Source organism: Sebastes fasciatus, chromosome 14 (assembly GCF_043250625.1).
Source record: "Sebastes fasciatus isolate fSebFas1 chromosome 14, fSebFas1.pri, whole genome shotgun sequence".
Taxonomy (NCBI): domain Eukaryota; kingdom Metazoa; phylum Chordata; class Actinopteri; order Perciformes; family Sebastidae; genus Sebastes; species Sebastes fasciatus.
In genome coordinates this window covers 6,043,234-6,062,506 of record NC_133808.1, presented here as the reverse complement: position 1 = coordinate 6,062,506, position 19,273 = coordinate 6,043,234, and the positions used below count along the sequence as shown (strand labels likewise).

Sequence of the window (19,273 nt, the reverse complement as noted above, 5' to 3'; positions counted from 1 at the left end):
CCACCTGATTGGACGAACGCTTTCCCTCCGTTGGCTGCTGCTCCCAGCTTTCAAACCGCAAACAGTATAGAGGCTTGTTTGGAAACTTTCTTCTCTTATTTCACAAAAATAGTTCACCAAAATGTGTTTCTGAAAACATTTGAGGTGAGAAATAAGCCATGCAGCTGCTGAATCCGTCTTTATTTTAGATTGACAACGTTTATTTTAAAAGATTCTCAGGAGTTTCAAGAGGCGGCGAGTCGCGTCGGACGTCCATGATTTGCATAAAGTATACTAGCCCTCCACTTTATGCAAATGAGGAGCGGGCGTTGTGACGCTCCATTTTTCTAATCGCGACGCCACAATACCAGAATGCATTGCGCGGCTGCTTACATAGACAATGAATGGGGAGCGTGGAAAGCACGGAGCCTGTGGACACGTACCATCAGTGCATGGAGTGCCCGTGGCGCAGAGAAGATCGTCTTATCATTCTGCCTTGAATTAAGTAAAGAAAAAAAAAAAAAAAAGGCTCTCGGACGGGAGTCGGCACTTATCGTTCACTTAAAAGAGCCGGCTCTTTGAACCGGCTCGTTCGTGACCGACACATTACTACTGCGCAGTGCTCGATGTCCAGGCTCGGAAGTGGAAAGTGACAGTGTGACTGCGCTTCATGAATCTATGTAGTTTAATATAGATATATAATATATAACAGCGTCACCAGACCAGAGACAGACAGACAGCTCAGCTCAGCTCAGCTCAGCTCAGCTCGTAAACATGATTTGGTTTGACGGCTCGATCCCTGACGCCATTAACGAGGCCAAACAGCGGGGCTCCGTGTTTGTCGTTGTCATCACAGGTATGTTTGTGTGTTTGTGTCTGTTAGCCAGCTAGCGAGCTAACGCTAGCCTGCATAGGGAACAAGTGATTAAGAAGGGATAGAGCTAGCCTGCTAGCTAGCTAGCCGTGGCAGTCGTCGTAACGTTGCTAAGCCATTAGCCAGCTAGCATAGCTACTAGCATACCCAACCAGCTGTCAGAGACAGACGGAGTGTCGTCACGCATGTTTGATGACAATGTCCCCGAGAAGACGGAGACATTGTCCCCCACATATGATGGACAATGTTGTGCTAACGCGTCATGCTAGCTAGTGGTGTCGGTGACTGGCCTGTGTAACGTTATATGGTCATGTCTGTCTGGTGTCTCTGACAGCCTCACGTCGGACACATTAGGTCCATTTAACGACAGATAGAGGACAGGACAGTTGATTCTGGTGCACCAGCTAAATGCTTTCACAACTCTGTCACTGATGTGACATTAGTCCGGTTATGATGGGAGAGATCCGGGCGGTGGGTTCCCTGCTGACAGGATGGGTACTGTTGTTTCTAATTCACATGATAGATAATCAACGTTACCTTAGTCAGGTGAGTTAAAACGTCATCAGTTGGTTCAGTATTGCATCGTAGGGACCATTAGTAGCCGGATGGGGTAATGCAGGGATTCTCAAGGCCCACTTCCCATTGTTAACCACCTTCTCAAATAAATGACAAACTGGGCTATAAAATAATGTGTGATGCCACTGTCAGGTGTACTGACCCACATAGATATTCAGCTTACCCTCACCATCACTGCCTGCCATTATGAATCCAAAGTACTCAGGGTCATATTTCCTCACTAAACACTTTTACTTGATTTTGTTTCACTGCATCTGTGACATATATGTCTATAAAGGGGAGACTCCTGGGTACCCATAGAAACTAATTGCATTCATATATCTTGAGGTCAGAGGTCAAGGGACACCTTTGAAAATGGCCATGGCAGTTTTTCCTCACCAAAATGTAGCATCATTTTGGAGTGTTATTTAGCCTCCTTCCCGACAAGCTAGCATGACATGGTTGGTACCAATGGATTCCTTAGGTTTTTCTAGTTTCATATGATGCCAGTACCTTCACTCTAGCTTTAAAAGTGAGCCGCTACAACCTCTGAAATACAGAATAGCGGTTAATCTAACTAACTAACTAACTATTTGGCAGCACCTTCGCGGCCCACCAGGTGGCTCTCTGAGGCCCACCAGTGGGCCCCAGCCCAGTGGTTGAGAATAGCTGAGATAGAGGACAGGCCAGTTGATTTTGGTGGACCAGCTAAATGATTTCACAACTCGGTCACTGATGTGACATCAGTCCGATTATGATTGGAGAGATCCGTGCAGTGGGTTTTCCTGCTGACAGGATGGGTACCGATGTTTCTAATTCAAATGATAGCCAATCAACGTTACCTTAGCCAGGTGAGTTAAAACGTCATCAGGTTGAGTTGGTTCAGTGTATTGCATCGTAGGGAACCAGTATTACTAGCAGGATGGGTTAATGTGTTGACAGTGAGCTATGACTAAATGACTCATCTCTCTGTCACTTCGTCTCATCTCAGGGGAAGATGACCAGTCAGCACAGCTGATGTCCAGCTGGGAGGATGACAGAGTCTCAGAGGCAGCACACAACTGTTGTGTGGCCATCAAAGTCGATGCCAAGAGGTACTGACGTGTTCAAGTTTAATGCACACTGCATGGTACTGAATTTTAGAATCAGTTTTACCTCTAGATATTCCATAAGTGAGCACTCATCGCTGTCTCCCGTAAGCAAAATATGATGTCCCACAGCTTTAGTGCTTACCACCGCAAATATCCAATTTCCTGGGGAAACTGGTGTCTAAATAGTTTTGCAGGGCACGTTGGCTTAAGAGTATTCGGCGTACAGATATCAGGCTGCTTGCATGGCCTGTTTTGAAATTCAACTTAAAGTTGTTGTAGTCTCAAAAGTCATTCGATGAACTTAAATTTAAAATCTTAAGGTTTCCTCCCACAGACCAAAAACATGCAGGTTGTTATCGGCTCCAGCCCCCCCCGCGTCCCTGAATAGGATAAGCGGTTACGGATAATGAATGAATAATTTGTCTTTAAAATAATAAGAAAATGTTATGTTAAGAACCTTATTGTCCACGCTGTGAAAAAATAGTTTTGGCTGCACAAATAAACTGATAAAAACAATACAGGACAATACATATTGACCATACAGGAAAAGGATTGTCCTCTATGTCTTATAGGAATGATAAGTAGCCTTTTCCTAAAAAACAACGTATAGACTCGTTAAAAAAATAATCCCTCTCAATCATCACTATGCCCCACTAGAAATGTGTGTTATTTTGCCTTACTCTGTATGCTTCTGGGCATCTGCAAACAGCCTTTCAGCCCCACATGGGGATGTAACCCCCAGCTAATAACAGCACACAGGGTGTGCAGCCCGTTCTAATACCCAGGTCGTCAAATACTGCTGCTTTGTCATGCCCCTCGGCTTCTGATACAGAGGATCAGGGCATCCTTAGAGGCGGTATTTGATGACCAATGGATTGTTCTTTTATCTGGCAGACCTCAACTATCTTGACAAAATGGAGAATTGCTTCTACATTACTGCCTGATTTGTTAAAATTCTTTGAAATATAAGGAGTCTGTGCACCCTAGAAAGCCTCTCTGTTGTACAGAACAGAACAGTCTGCTCTCAATCCCAGCAAAAGCAGCAATTTGCATCTACATCTTGATCACACCAGTAACTTATTTATTGCAAATTATTAGACTGGTGTTTGATGTAATACAGTTAAAGAATAGATGTGTTGATGTGTATAGAGATTCAACTTATGATGCTTCAACATTTTTTTCCACAGCGAGCCATGTGTGCAGTTCTCTCAGATCTGTATCCTTTTTGTTGTCCTAAATATTTACAATTTCTTCTTGGGTTGAATGAGTGTGGAGCTACTCCAGAAGGAAGTTATTGATGAGTGGCTAATCTCTGAGGAAAGCTAATAGTATTACTGTATTCACAGGGCCAATAGATACCTCTTGACCTTAACGTACTCTCCCGTTTCTTTACTGTACTCTCCTGTGTTTCTTTACCATACTCTACTCTATTTGTATTACTGTACTCTCACTGGCTGCAGGGAGCACACAAACCTGACAACAGTTCAAGTTCAGTTTCGTTCTTGAAGTTACACAGAAGGAATGTTAACTAGCGACAGCTATTATGACCTTTCTGTCGTAGATGTTTGACATTTTAACCGGTGAAAGTGACGTCAGCACCGGCTAAAAATGAGAATCTGCCACCTGAAGGTTTTCTACACTGCTCAGATAAGTAATGTCGGATTTTCGCTAATCTGTGTACTTTACCGACCTCACTGTCAGAACTCTGAGTCAATCACCGTTGCAACCAAGTCATTTTTCGGTTTCACACATTCTAATTTTCTCTTTGATATGCAGTGAAATGCTGTAAAAACACTGTGACGCCCAGCTGAGATAAAGGAGAGCAGCACTGCTACACTAGCAGGCCGAGGGGGACGGGGTCACGTACAGAAAAGAAACGCAGTAGAGTCATTAAGTACGACTTTCTTTGTGTCAGTACCAGTCCATTAAAATATACCCGGATCAACTCGGGCCATCTCTATATTTTAATTAATTTTATAACTTTTAGTCAGACTTTTGACAGGGCATCTCAAAATATCATTCCTTACCTTTCAGTTTTTTCAGACTTTCAGACTATGGTGTAAATTTTCCTCCGTATGTGATCAGTGAAGAGTGCTATTTGTACTGTGTATTATGTAAACAATACAAAATGTCAGTTGCTGGGAGCTTGTTCCTTAACCCCCCCCCACCCCGGTGTGAAGATCCAGTGGTGTGCATACCCTCAAGCTTCTTTATCGGGGAGAATGGGATCCCTCTGGAGGTCATCGCTGGCAGTGTGTCTGCTGAAGATCTGACGACAAGAATCATCAGAGTTAAGCAGGTACGGTCACGAAGGTTAGATTGTAAAGAGTGTGATTTGGCAGGGAGCTCACTACTGGTTTTATCTAGCTATCCACAGCACCCCATGATGAAGTATCACATGCATGTTTTCAGCCATGCTAGCGGCTCTTGGGATGGCAATGTCAGGTGTACGGCTGCAACTAACGATTCTTGTCATTGTTGATTAATCTGTCAATTATTTTCTTGATTAATCGATTAGTTGTTAGGTCTATAAATGGTGTAAAATGAAAATGGTCTAATTGTGAAAAATGTTGATTAGTGTTTCCCAAAGCCCAAGATGACGTCTTCAGATGTCTCGTTTCTTCCACAACTCAAAGACATTCAGTTTACGGTCATAGCTCCCCTTTACATCTGGCATTAAAATGCTTTTTGGGTGTTCGGATTGCAATTGGGTAGTGCTTGACCACATGATAGTACAGGTGTAAATGCACCCGAAACACACTGAGGACAGATTGCGATCCGATCAGCCAAACCACCTCCGGAGGTGGTCAGGGACACATTGTGACTACATCGAACACAAGTGTAAATGCGTATGCGTTTTCAATCCAAACGACATGGGCGGAAATAGTAATGCTTGGTCTGTCCTGAATACCATTTTTTGGCTCCGGAGCTTCGGTAGTAATCAACAGATGTTGGATGTGTGTGTGTGTCTGGGGGAGGGCTTAACCTGCAGCACGCTCCCGGTGCTCCTCCAGTCACTGGACTGCCGTGACCAGAGAGGTCACCGCCACCGCTGTCGGCGCTCAGCATCTCTCCTCATCCCACTCTGTGAGTGTAGACGTACCTCAAAGTCATGTTTGCGGGCCCTCTCCCCCTTTAACGGTGACATTTTGAGGCTTAAGTGTCTGCGAATTACCGGCTGGAAGCCTGTGCTTAATGCAGCCTTTTGCTCAGCCCAGAGCGATCGGAACTCAATGTGGACACTGGAGACGCATATTAATACCAGGTGTAAATGGGGTCATAGAGGAGTAAAGAAACCAGAAAATAGTCAAACCAATTATGAAAATAGTTAGCAATTAATAAATAGTTGACAACTAATCGGTCAATCATTGCAGCTCTAGTCAGGTGGTCAGTCCAGCAGTTTGGTCCTGACTGAAATATCTCACAATTATTGTTTTTTAATTGTTATTTAACATCCATGGTGCCAAGACGATGTCTCCTAATGACTTTACCATAGTTGAATGCAAGTATATCACGACCATAGACATGAAGATGACCCTCTAACACCTGAGTGACACTACTGCTATTCAATCTACATGATGTTATTTTCTGGTAAAGATCTTTCTCTCTGTTTTCTGACAGATGCATGCTCAGCAGATTGGAGGTGGGACAGTGTTGCCTGAGGCCAGTGGTCCTGTGGAGACCAGCCCACTTGATAGCACAGCTCAAGCCTCTGCTCCAGCAGGGCCCGTCACGTCAGCAGCAGCCACAGAACTAGCAGCAGTACCAGGAACAGGTGAGTGAGCCTGGATCATATAGTCATCCAGTAAGCTAAAAGCTAAATCTATCAGGTAATCTTTGAATTATTTTTTTTTTAATCAATTTTTGTTCTCAGCATGGGGAAGTAAAATATACAGATGTTTTGGCTATGCCTACCTCAGTGTCCAGTAGTCTTTCCACCTTATGCTGGAAAAGTTGCTATGGCGTGTCACGACCAGCCTGTGGACCTACAATCGGAGCCAGGCCGTATTAGCCTTGCAACATGCTAATGTTAACAGGCAAACAGTCTGCTAAATAAACAGAACATAAAACAACATGAACATGACAAACTTACAGCTTCCAAGTTTGAAGCTGGGTCCCAGACAGCCTGTTCAAATCCATCCTGAGCTTCAGTTTGAAGTGAATCCTGCTGTGTAGCCTACTGACCCTCGTGTTTTCCTGTTGCTGTGAGGACATTTCAGTCAAAAAACACCTAAAAAATAAAGTGAATCCACTGGGTCTTCACGTCCTCAGATGATGGGAGTACATGAAGACTTCTCTGTTGATTCTTGCAGCCAACAACAGAACTACTAGCTTGCTTTGCTTGTTCTGTGTTAGCAGGTCCGTGATAGCGAGGAAGTCGTGGACAGCGAGAGATTTAGCAGCTACTCCCTAGATGGAAGTTCCACCTGGAAACCCATATAGGGCATACTAAAAGTGTTGATGTCAACAAGGGAGACAAATCTGATCCACTTGTTTTCAGACACAGTTTCTGATAGATGTAGCAGAATAAAAAGAGAGAGGATGGTCTTTTCTGAAACTTTGGGGGTCTGTAGACACACCGGGACACATTTATGTTCAAAAGACCTAAAAAAGTGCATTTTGCATAACAGGTGACCTTTACAATACATCTACAGCATGTGCAGTGGAGCGAGAGATGAAACCTTGTTTCAGCAAACTATTTAAAGATGAATTGAAACTCCTTTGCCAACGGCTGCATAATTTCAATGAGCAGCCATTGAAACGAACAACACGGATTTAGGCCTAGTTGCAAAACACACTGCAGCGCTGTGTGGCATAAAATGAAGAGAAAAAAATATATTGTCAATGCAATTATTTTCATGACAATTAATCGTCAACTAAAATGTCATGATTGTGACAGCCCTATGGATGTATAAATCAATCGAGGGTGGATAGACTTTGTTTGCTTTGTACTGATAAGGTGTCAATAAGCCAGTTAACCCAGTGCTTTCTGCTTGTGTTTCTATTCCGCGTAGCGTCCCTCTCGAGCACAGTACATGATAGCAGCCTTCCAGCCGCAGAGACTCTCGCAGAGAGTGCATCTTCAGATGCAACTCAGAGTGAAGAAAACCTGGATGCCAAGGTGGAAAGGTAGGAGCCTACATTCTTGTCAAGCTCTGTATGTTCTAGACAGAAATGTGCTTTGTGTTGAGGTGCTGGTACTAAAGACCTCATCTGTGTGTAAGTCAGATGGCAAAACAACAGTTTAAAAAAAGTCATTTTAGGCTACCAAACACACACTGTTCATCAGTATAAGAACTAAACTAAAAGATGTTTCTGATATCAAGTCCCAAACATTAGAAAGGCCTCTCACTAGAATGGAGTCTAATATAAATCCACCTCTGTTATAGCCAAAGCCCAGAGTTTACTCACCTTGTGAGCCAGTACCAGTCACCAGTGTCAATCTGACTTAACATTATCAGCTTCACAATCCTGACTTTTATCACAGGGATGTTAGATTAGATTGGTACCTCAGTGTACCTGTAAATTACTCCTTTATATAGATGTTTTTGGTACAGTCTGAACAAAAATGTAACATATAAAACACAATATTTTCCCTGGATACTGAATTTCATTACAGCTACTAAGGCTGGACAATGATCACATTTTCTTGAATTACCGACATTATACTATTACTCTCATACTGACCTTATGTCACTCATTTTTCATTTTCAATAAATTATCAGAATCCCATCTCATTAAACTCTGAATAGCTACATCAACCAAAGACATCTAACCTGAAATGCAACCAACCAATCAGTCCAGTTCAGAATCGTTTAACTGATGAGATTGTAATGAATTAAAACAGAAATGACTCAACATGATGGAAATAGCATGCATGTATTAAAAAAGTCTGTAATTGTTACATTTATCATTCTCAAGTTAAATGTGATATTTCATCGGTATATTGTCCTGTCAGGTTAACAAAGAAACTGGAGGAGAGACGAGAGCAAAAGAAGAAAGGAGAAGAAGAGGTAAGGAGACTAGCCGGTTTTGGGCACCATATTTACTCCGTATTTTCATGGGTCACATTCCCCCAATATATCAAATATGGAAATATTTATAATATTTGTTATCGACTAAGACACATGATGAGATTCCCCAAAAGCTGACAGAAAACTAATTTGTTACCTTCAATATTCAGTGTTAAGCTGACTCCAGAATGGATGGATGGATGTGTGAACTCCTCATGCTTTATGTTGGTGTCAACCAGCAACAGAGAACAGCTCAGCAGCTGCTCTGTATCCTCCACACTCCATGCACACATCTCTGATCGACACAAGCTAATCACTCACATGTTAAATATACTGTACATCAGAGCTTCACTGCTCTTGTTCATCAACATGGACAGGTGTTTTTCAGTATAACATAAACTCAATCTCTAAAGTCTCTAAACTGTGTTGTTGTTGTTGTGAACCGACCGGGTAAAACGCACACAGTACTTGCATCCAACTGCTGTATGTAACTTTTAAATGTACAAAACGCACATTACTTTCCCCTCACTTGAAGACACTTGATGTTTTCATTTCCTGGGAGTCCCAGTCTTGTGTCGAAGTCTGTTCCCCTTCAAATATAGTAATACGTTTTTCCCTCCCGTTAGAATAGTGCAGTACCTTCAAAGCTTACGTATCAACACCATCCTGTAATCGCCACTGGTGGCGACAGAGGCAGCTGTAGCTCTAGCTTTAAAACTGAGCCCGCTAAAATAGATTTTATTTGATTTTATTCCTTTTATTTATTTAAATTTTTTTACTTGTGTGTATTCTTTTTATTTTTTTATTTTTTTTGTGTTTGTATGTTTTTCCTGTATATATACTGGCTTATTTTATATTAATATTATATTTGTTAAGTTTCTTTTTACTGAGAATGTTGTTATTGGGGACGTTTGTGAATATTTGTTCCATTGTTTCAAAATGAAAAAAAAAAACAATAAATATATTATTGGGAAAAAAATAAAACTGAGCTCGCTACGACCTCCGAGGGACTGATCGCATTAACGAGTTGCTAAAGAAACACATAGTGCTAAGTTGTTTTTACAAAAGCAGCTAGTCCACAGACGTTGTGCCAGGTGTTTGCATGTTTGGTTACAAACAGGACATCTGACCTATCTGTCTTTCTGTCAGACTGAAATCAAGAAGGAAATAGACCGGCGGAAGATTGGGAAGGATGTGGGGGACTTAAAGAAGAAACAGGAAGATGACAAGACCAAGCGACTCATGGAGGAAAGGAACAGGGAGAAGGCTGAAGAGAAGGCTGCCAGGGACCGGGTCAAAGCACAGATTGCCTTGGTAAGCTCATCTTTCTCTCTCCTCTCTTGCCCTACCTAAAGATGACGTCACAGTTTGCAGGAAGTGAAAAACAGTTGTCAAGCTACTCTCTGACATGTAAGAAATAACATTTAGAATAGCCCTTTTTTGCCAGTGTTTGAAAGCCACGGTGGTTAATGCTGGAAGCATTCACAACCTATGTTCTTCTAAATCTTATTTAGTGTTTTGCCTGATGTGCAAAGCACAAGGCAACACTACTTGTTATGTGTTGGGCATATACTTATTCTTCATCTTCTGTCTAGATTTTTGCTGTACTACTCATCTCACACCACATTACAAACACATGCGTCAAAAATACATATAAATATGCGGAAAGATTGGGAATGGTGATGCAATGACTTTTCTCAGAGATTCGCTGAACCGTTTTTGCAAAAAACGCAATTTTTTTTATAAATATCCACGCAAGCTGAACTTCCACCGTGGCGTTGTTCTATCAGGAGAAGCAGTGACATTATGTTAAACCAAGTAAGAGTAGAAGAGCTATGAGTAAGGAAAAGTAACTAACTAACTAGAGTGGGCTAGCCGCTAGGCTAATTCATGTAGTATAAAATGCCATTGACATGTAGGAAGTGCTCTGAGTATCATAGCGACAGGTACGGCCCACATTTCCCCATCATGCCTCCCTGGTCCCGAGTGCTGGACTGAGTAGTTTCAGTTTGCTGTTTTATGTTCCAAAATGCAAATGTTACTTTCGTTAGTGTTTGTAATGTAATGTGTCTGTTCAGAACACAGTGGCTGATGTTGGTAATAGTGATTTGTATGCTGGTTTATAGTTTTAATTGTGAGTGAGGTGGCTGTTACATTTCTTGAGTCCAGCTGTATTTTCCTTCCAATACACTAAAGTAGGCGACAGCGCAGAAAAACAAAATAATCGTTATCCTGCTTTTGATTTTGATGACCAAAATCGAAAGTTGATTTCAATGGATTTAGAATTGAAATTCGGTTTATCTGTCTGGGTGTGACTAAATAGTTCACTAGAGCACACAGCCCTTCACAGATCTAGCCTCGTGATGTTGCTCTCAGAGTCCACCACATTGATCCATTTAACAGTAAAATGTAGGCTATAAAACAGTTATTTCTAAATGCATGATGTTTCCAAAGTCGATGAGTAATCATGATTCAATAATAACCCAAATAATTGTGATTATGATTTTTTCCATAGTGGTGAGTATGACATGACTGTGTTGTACTGATGGAATTAGTGCTGTAGAGACATGTGAGCTATTACAGCTAGAGAGTTACCAGGGTTCACTCTTTATTTACAGTTTCAAAATTCAGGTACTATTAGATAATATTGGAATATTGATACACAGCTCAACACAAAGTATGCCTATGATATGAATAGATGAACATGAGATTACCACCTTTTTAATTTGAACTGTTTGAAACAATGCAGACATATTTAAGCCTTTTGTCCTCTCTGTCCTGCAGGACCGAGCTGACAGAGCAGCTCGCTATGCCAAAAACCAGGAGGACGATAAGACTGCCAGGCAGGACCTACTGCAGGCCAGACAGGCAGAGCAGGATGCCAGGAAGGAGGCGTTGGTCAGGGAGAGGAGGTAAAGGCTTCATGGAGGCAAATCATTGATATAAATATACACAAACTGCCAGCACTGCAGGATAAAATGTACATTCAAAACAATTATCATCCTGAAGTGTGCATATTAACATAACACTATTACAACCGGCACTGTTTTACACCACACACAGTCTGACATATAAGAGGCTATATTTTCTGAAGAAAATTTCCGTGTGCTTGTTGCTGAAATTTATTTAGCAGATGAAACATTTGAAACAGATGAAGTATTGAAAGAAGCTCATAGAGCAGTCGAAATGGAAGTGCACATGCATACATACATACATGCTGTCCATCCCTGATAAACCGTGTGTGTGCGTGTTGTGCGTGTGATTTATCAGCACCATAGCGAGGATACAGTTCCGCCTCCCAGACGGCTCCTCCTTCACCAACCAGTTCCCCTCACAGAGCAGACTGCAGGAGGCTCGCCAATTTGCTGTTCAGGTCTGTCTTCGCGTCTACTTGTTGGTCTGTTTGAGTTTCAAATGATTTCCACGAGGGAATAAATCACTCTTTTACCTAGAAAGTCTGGATTCACCACCACCATCATAAAGAAGTGAGACTTTAAACACAGAACTGGGGGGAAATGAATCATAATCTCATCATGAAATTCTGTCATACTTGTGGTAATATTTTTAGGGAGAATGCAATTCCTCTTAGAAGTACACAATCTTTGAGATGATTGAGGTAGCATGTGCTGATAGCACTGAGCTGAGGTTACCCACTCAGCCATGTTGTGTTGGGTGCATTGCTCAGTTGTACCATCCATACCGTCCTGCATTCATACTGGGCCACAGATCTGGGCTGTAAGCTGACACACTAGCATGAAAAGTAACTGAAGGAAAGGTACAAATATATCCCTGTAACAACAGCACATTAGTGTTAGACTTAGTATTTGTCCATGACCGTAGCATGGGAGTTTTAGAACATGTACACATAGACACAGATACGCGACCACACATTTAGTTTCCCAGGTTCCTGCAGGTATTTTTCCTGAGTAAATGGAGCAGATTTTGGACAGAAAATGTGGGAAAATACGGGAAAATACCGCATTCTCAACTCTAGTGACAGGTTAACAATAATACGACATGAGACAAGAGGCAGAGTTGTTGTTAATTACAAGTGACATCATCGGAACCATGAATGAAGTACTTGTGTGGAATGAGATGAAACAGTGATAGCAACAGCAGAACGTGATATTTTATGAGCTGAAATGTAAACAATATAATCACATAATCAAATATTAAAGTAAGGCAATAAATAAATGTCTTTGTCTGATGACAAACAAACTCTTATGACCATGTGATGCAGATGAAAGTAGTTCATGTGTGATGAGGACTCGTGACTCATGGCATCATGAATCATGGCAGCTCATTTACAGTGTGGTGATCATGTTTCTAATAAAAGACAACAGAGGTTATTCTGAACTTTGCGCAATGAAAAAGCAACATGTATTTAGTGTGATAAAGAGTGACACATGGAAAGTCTTTCTACTGATCTATACAATATCTACTGCTGCTTTACTTTACTGTACTTCACTTTATTGTTGTGTCAGCACTTCTGTCCCTGTCAGGATCCTGTAGGAATGCTGACTGTGTATTTTAGTGATGGGATTATTGGTCCGTAGTCAGGCTGTGGACAGCGTTCTGTCTGATCCTGTGAGAGCTGTGCAGTATAGATGATGTACCCAGATTAAAACCTGAATCAGTCCCAAACATAGCTGCATGACCCACTCATCTGGCTCCGTGATACAGGCCTCTGGTGTTGTAGAATCTCAGAGAGAGTCTCTGGACACAGCTGTGACTTCCCTATGGCTCCTTTTCATTGTGCTAACTCGCATCCTATCTCCTCGCTTGACCCGTAAATCGTTCCCCTTCCACCGTTATGGAGGATCTTCCAATCCCTTAAATGCACCTCGAGGAGATGAGGGGAGAGGAGGCTTCTGGAGGAGCTGAGAGCGAGGAAACCAAGGCCTATTGAAAGAGTCTGGGACACGGGTCTTGAGCTCTGGGGTATGACACATGCGCAGTGTAACTGGAGCTGCGGTCGTGCATTGCTGTTGGCTCAATTTCGGTGAGTGCAGATCAGATTTTACTGCGCGTGTGTCGTACCCCAAAGATATGACGCGTTGATGACGCGTGACCTCTCCTCTTTCCACTCTCCTTGGAGGAAACACCGATGGGTGTATCCCCGCCGTCATCAGAAACAGACGTCGCTTCAGAGGAAAGGACGTCTCATGTCTCTAAAGACGTATTTCCTCTCTCCTTGCATGGTTTCCTTGCGTCTCTCCATGCATCCCCGGTAGGAGGGACTAAGACGCAAGGAAAGGAATCGAGGAGACACGTTAGCATAATGAAAAGGACCCACTGTTTCCACATCTTGTAATAATGTTTCATGCTGGTTCTGTCTCAGGAAGTGGGAAACCGCTATGGTAACTTCTCCCTGGCGACCATGTTCCCTCGACGGGAGTTCACCAGTGAAGACATGGACAAGACTCTGCTGGAGCTGGAACTGGTTCCGAGTGCCTCCATCGTGCTTCTGCCGGTGAGTAGACCAGAGTCGCCCCTGAATGATCCAAATAGATACCTAATAGATAAGAGATACCTGATCATTTTCAAGTGATCTAAAGAAACATATTCGAGTATGACCTTATGCCACTGTGTTTTAGTTGGACTATGTCTCGTAAAGTATGCACTTTATTGATCAGAATGTTGGCATTTTATAAAGTTGCCCTTTTATATTGATCAGTCATAAAGCCATTTGGTATCCCAAGTAGCATGCATATTGGATCACTTTCTAGATTTTATTAATTGCCTGCCCTATAATATGCCAAAACCTCTGAATTTTCCAGCAAGACTACAGGCAATGAGTGAGACTACCCGTCTCTATTTTGCACTTGAGACATAGAGGAGAGAAGTTAGCATCAAACTTAATGGCATTGGGATGAGGATGAGTTGAGCTTTTATTCTATTACAGATGCTTAAGGTTGTCACACTCTCCCAGGCATCATCCCATTCATTGTCATTTCTATATTAAGTTCCTTTAAGTGAAGGGTGCCTGTAGTAACGTACTCTTTGAGCATACTGTGGTTTATAGAACTGTCCACCCGCATGAAGAACTTTGATTGGAGATGGTGTAGAGTCCCTCCAAACATCATCTCTTATCTGTAAGGAGCAGGGAAATCCCTGTTTTTTAATATTTTGTCTTTTGTTTAATTGACTAAAAGACATTAAAGTGGGTTCATGAAATAAATCACACAGATTAGAAATGCCTTTAGTTGCCCAAATCCGGAAGCTACAGTCTGTTGTACCTGGCAAGAAATCAAGATCATCACGTATCGGAGTGAAACCTGCCCTCTAATCCTCCTCTAGCCCGCCATGATGATTTACTGTGACATTTTAAACTGCCATATTCAGTCGCACTGGTGTTAAAGGAATGATTCAACATTTTGGGAAATGATCTGAGATCAGTCTCATGTCTGTGTTAAGAGCTTAGCTTAGTTTAGCATATGTGGAAACTTACCTTAAACGTGCCTCTTGTATCAACATTATTTTCGATGCTCTCCCTTCCAGCAGTCCAGCAGGCCCGCTAACTCAGTGGTCCAGTCCTCTGAAGGTGGGATCTGGGCAGTTCTGGGCACAATCCTCTACCCTCTGCTGGCTGTGTGGAGATTCCTCAGCTCCTTCCTGTTTGTAACCCCGCCCCCTCCCGGAGCAACATCCAGAGGCCCCGGCCACCAGCCCAACTCTTACACAAACTCAGCATCAGCCTCCGACAAAACAAAGAGGTAGATTTCAGATAGAAATGCATGTAGTATTCAGTATACAGCCGTCTGTCTGAATGTCCTTCACATATCTCGCCATCCGATCGACTTCACATTTGGTGGGTGTTTTGCTGGGGACCCAGGGGAGTGCTTTGGTGCAATTTGGAAACGTGACACCGTCAGTATTAATAAACTTTGAATAAACAAGAACACAGCGCTCTGTGCAGCAGCGGGGGAGGGGCTACAGGGCTCCGCAGACTGAGTCCAGCATGTTGTCTACAGCGACAGTGAGTAAGCTGCTGGTGTGTTTTTCCTCCGGGAGTAAGACTGTAGTTCCCTGGTGTCAGGGATAGTAACTTATTGTGTCATAAGTTACTTGATAGTAACTTATGACACAAACAACGTTACCACCAGCAAAATACCTCCGCTAATTATATATCTATGCCCTACTTTATAACCGCAGTGCCCTACTTTATAACTGCAGTGGTTATGTCAAAACCATCGACTAATGCGCCTTTTTGAAAATGACCTCCGCTACGTGTACTTCACAGATGTTTCTGACTGCGAGTAACTTACCTGGAAGTGGGTTTTTTTCTGTGTGTGAACCAGAGTGTATTTCACCAGTGTTTCTGACCGTGAGTGGCCAGGGTGACACAACTATGTCGCAGCTGTATTGCTCAGGACCAAAGGAAGCACAGTGTGAAGTTGTTTGTATGAGCAGCTCTCAAGAAAGCTGGAAGCAGCAACACCACAGGCCAAGATCGGCCTAACATCATTCCTCTAAAATGTATTAAGCCGTCAAATGTGATCAGAAATCTACACAACATAAGCTGATAAAACTGGCAAAATTAGGATTGAATTCAGGAACTAGCAATATGACAAAGAAATTGAAGAAAATTATGAATTTGACCAGACATGGCAAAAGAGCATTGAGGTTCAATATCTAACCTTAACAGACCATAAAAAATATATATATATATCAGAAATGTGAACATGAGCAGTCTGTAAACCACACAGTGGATTCCTAAAATCTGCTGCTGGAAGCACAAGCTGAGCTGTGTTATTCACAAGGATGTGCGTTCATGTAGTGTTGTTGAAAAAAACACATTTAGATGGAAACTCTGACCCGGGAACTCGCATAAAAACACAAATACAAATCTGAATCCTCGCTGAATCAGCCGTTTATCACATGGTTACGAGTGGATCTGTACGTTTGTGGGATAGAAAACAACTAAACCCTCACACACCAGACAACATTGCAGCTTTGGTGGCAGAGACAGTTTCTGTGCTTATTCATTTTATTGTTTCCATGATTCATCAGAAAAAAGAATGGCTTAGCTTTAATAGAAGGAATGCTCCTCTGTTTGTGTCTTTATTGGTCAACACTGTTTCCAGAACAGCCCAGGAGTCACATGGACTTGACAGCAATGTTAGCAGCACTTTCTCAGGGTATAACAAACACAATCCCACACAGCATTTAGTGCGTGCGTGCGTGCGTGCGTGCGTGTGTGTGTGTGTGTATGTGTGTGTGATGAGAGCTTAAAACATTATTTAACTTATAAAAGAACTAATGGAACACTCATTCTCTACAAATAAAAAGCAATAAAACAGTGAATCAGGGCTCTGCTGCTATGTCTTATTTATTTGTATTTATTCACTAGTGCTGTGACCAGTAGTAAACTTCACAGACATTGTTGTGTAACCGTCTGATATTATTGAGTCAGTATTGTGTATGTGGTGATTCACTCCCTGTGTGCCCTGCCTTTTTTTCCACTCAGAGAAAGTCTCACCAAGCACACTCTGGAGAAGAGAACCAAGGACTTCAAGAAGGATGGGAAAATCTGCCGGCTCAGGACTCAGGAAGACAGCGAGGACGACAACAACACCTGGAACGGGAACTCCACCCAGCAGATGTAGCGCAGTGACGGCAGCTCTCCCCCGTCCTCTCGCTCTCCTGGTGTGATTAGTTCAGTCTGACCGGTTGAAGGTTTCTGCTGCACTTACTGTAGGGCTGATCCTTTTTGTTCTCTTCTTCTCTTACTGTGCTCCAGGCCTGCGCCCCTGCACCTCGCCTGCATGGGTACATCAATAATAATCAACAGAACCTCCTTTGGGCTTAAGCTGAGTGTTTTTTGTGTTGATTATGACACGATTCTGTCTCCAACCCCAGGCTCAGGCTACACCAGCAATCCTCTCATGTTTCATCATTGTCAGATCCAGCAGACAGGTTTAAACTGACCTGCTGCCACCAAATATATAACAATAAACCGCTGACCTGACCTGAGGCCTGTACTACGAAGCCAGTTCACCATACCCAGGGTATCTCCTCGTTATCTTGCTTCACTAACCCTAACAAACGAGATTTCGCTGAGCGGTCCTACGAAGGTGGTCATCAACTCTGTAAATCAACCCAGTGTTTCTCAGTCTGGCTAGGAGCGCGATCACAAACATGGACAAGTTTACTGACTTGCGGACAGACAAGCAGAGCGGCACGTTTTACAAAGGAAGAGCAAACTATATTAGACAAATACGAAGAAGTGAAACACATAATCCAGACTGAAACTAACACAGTTGAAGCTGCCAAATGCAGGAAGGACAGCTGGCAAAAGAAAAGAACTCCCGATGTGTGAGTGCGTAAATTAACAGACTTATTAATTTAACGGAACACTCAAAAGTCAGATATAGTCGTCTAGATAAAAATAGCTTTTAGAAGAATAATGGATGAACAGATTACACTTCATTATGCCCTTTATCAAAGACGTGGAGTTTATGACTATTTCAGCCTTCCTTCAGCTGCATCTACATCTACAGTGTGAAACGGACTCGAGAGGAAGTAAAAAAAATAAATTATATAAATATAATTCAAAGAGGTAAACACCCACAGCACACAGCCAGCCGTCCTTCCTGCATCTGTCAGTTTAAACTGCTGTTTTTAGTCTGGATTATGACTTAAACTTCTTCATATGTGTGTAATATTATCATACGATCTGCGCACCGAGCTCCGATTGGTCAGTAGGCGGTGTTTTTACACGAGTTGATTTCTTATCTGGAGCAGGTTAGGTGTTCAGCATCAGTTACCATGGCGATTTACCCCGGTAAGAAGTGAACCACCTTCGTAGGACGGAAAACCCTGAAGGGTTAACCCTGAAGTTACCTCGCTAACGCTAAATCCTGCTTCGTAGTACAGGCCTCTGAAGATGTTGTAATCTGAGCCTGGCTTCACATTATTTTATGGAGTCGCTGTGTTTTGGAAATGTTTAACTTTGAAAGGTGATTGGCTGATTGCCAGGGACTCATGCAGATTAATAGCTAACAATGAAGAATGAAGACATTTTTGTTTTAGATGTATAAAATATTTCATCAAACAGCTTGCAGCTGCTGGCTGAGGACTATGTGTCTGTAGCTGTTGGAGTTCTACCATGGTGGTGGTGGCACATACAAACACACACGCATACACACACACACACACACACACATTGACAGAGTACGTGTCTCTATTAGTAGACAATGGGTGACTACTGTAGTTCTCCTCATCCAACAATAAAAATTGAAGCAGCCTGTTTTTCAAACATCCTTTGAATTGTGTCTTGGTTGTTTGTTAACAAGGAACGAGTCTTACCTGACCGGCGTATCTTAACCAGGCCAACATGATGTCATCATGATCCGGATAAGTTGGCTCTTATTAATTATCTTAAATAATTGTTTTCTTATTTTAAAATAAAGACAACATGATCAGAGTGAAAACATCATCAGTAGTCATATGATGCAACCTCATCTTTATATGTCTCATATCTAGTATCTAAATAATACTATCATTTATTAAAACGAGTCAAATGTAACTAAATTGTTTGCATCCCACTCTATCCAATTTGTATTTGTAATTCAGCTGAATATATTTATTTTGTTCATAACGTCCCAAACTAGGTTTACTGATTAAAATGTATTGTATAATCTAGTTTATCATGTAAAGATACTTGATCTTTATTGTGATGATCTCTCAATAATTTGCATGTTTTCATTGAAAATCTGAAAAATCTACTGTAACTCATCCTTTTTCTATTGGTGCCA

The 19,273-nt window shown here is 42.1% G+C and overlaps 1 protein-coding gene across 2 annotated transcripts; it reads left to right on the top strand.

The window, feature by feature from the left end:
• The first annotated feature begins 579 nt into the window (after positions 1-579).
• Positions 580-18,778, top strand: ubxn4 (UBX domain protein 4). Of its 2 annotated transcripts, none has more exons than XM_074658263.1 (13): positions 580-835; positions 2,400-2,502; positions 3,687-3,715; positions 4,680-4,798; positions 6,121-6,274; positions 7,515-7,629; positions 8,459-8,513; positions 9,663-9,827; positions 11,298-11,425; positions 11,784-11,886; positions 13,855-13,986; positions 15,018-15,229; positions 16,984-18,778. In XM_074658263.1, the coding sequence occupies exons 1-13, from the start codon at positions 754-756 to the stop codon at positions 17,120-17,122; spliced, it is 1,536 nt and encodes a 511-aa protein (XP_074514364.1). In that variant the 5' UTR covers positions 580-753; the 3' UTR covers positions 17,123-18,778. The 2 variants fall into 2 exon arrangements, with proteins under 2 accessions (XP_074514364.1, XP_074514362.1); XM_074658261.1 differs by having other exon boundaries at positions 581-835; positions 15,015-15,229.
• Positions 18,779-19,273: the final 495 nt, after the last annotated feature.

Coding starts and splice junctions, on each gene's coding strand:
- ubxn4 (XM_074658261.1), top strand. CDS start 754: ATGATTTGGTTTGACGGCTCGATCCCTGACGCCATTAACGAGGCCAAA. Junction 2,503..3,686: donor ATCAAAGTCGATGCCAAGAG/GTACTGACGTGT, acceptor TTTTTTCCACAG/CGAGCCATGTGTGCAGTTCT. Junction 7,630..8,458: donor CTGGATGCCAAGGTGGAAAG/GTAGGAGCCTAC, acceptor TTGTCCTGTCAG/GTTAACAAAGAAACTGGAGG.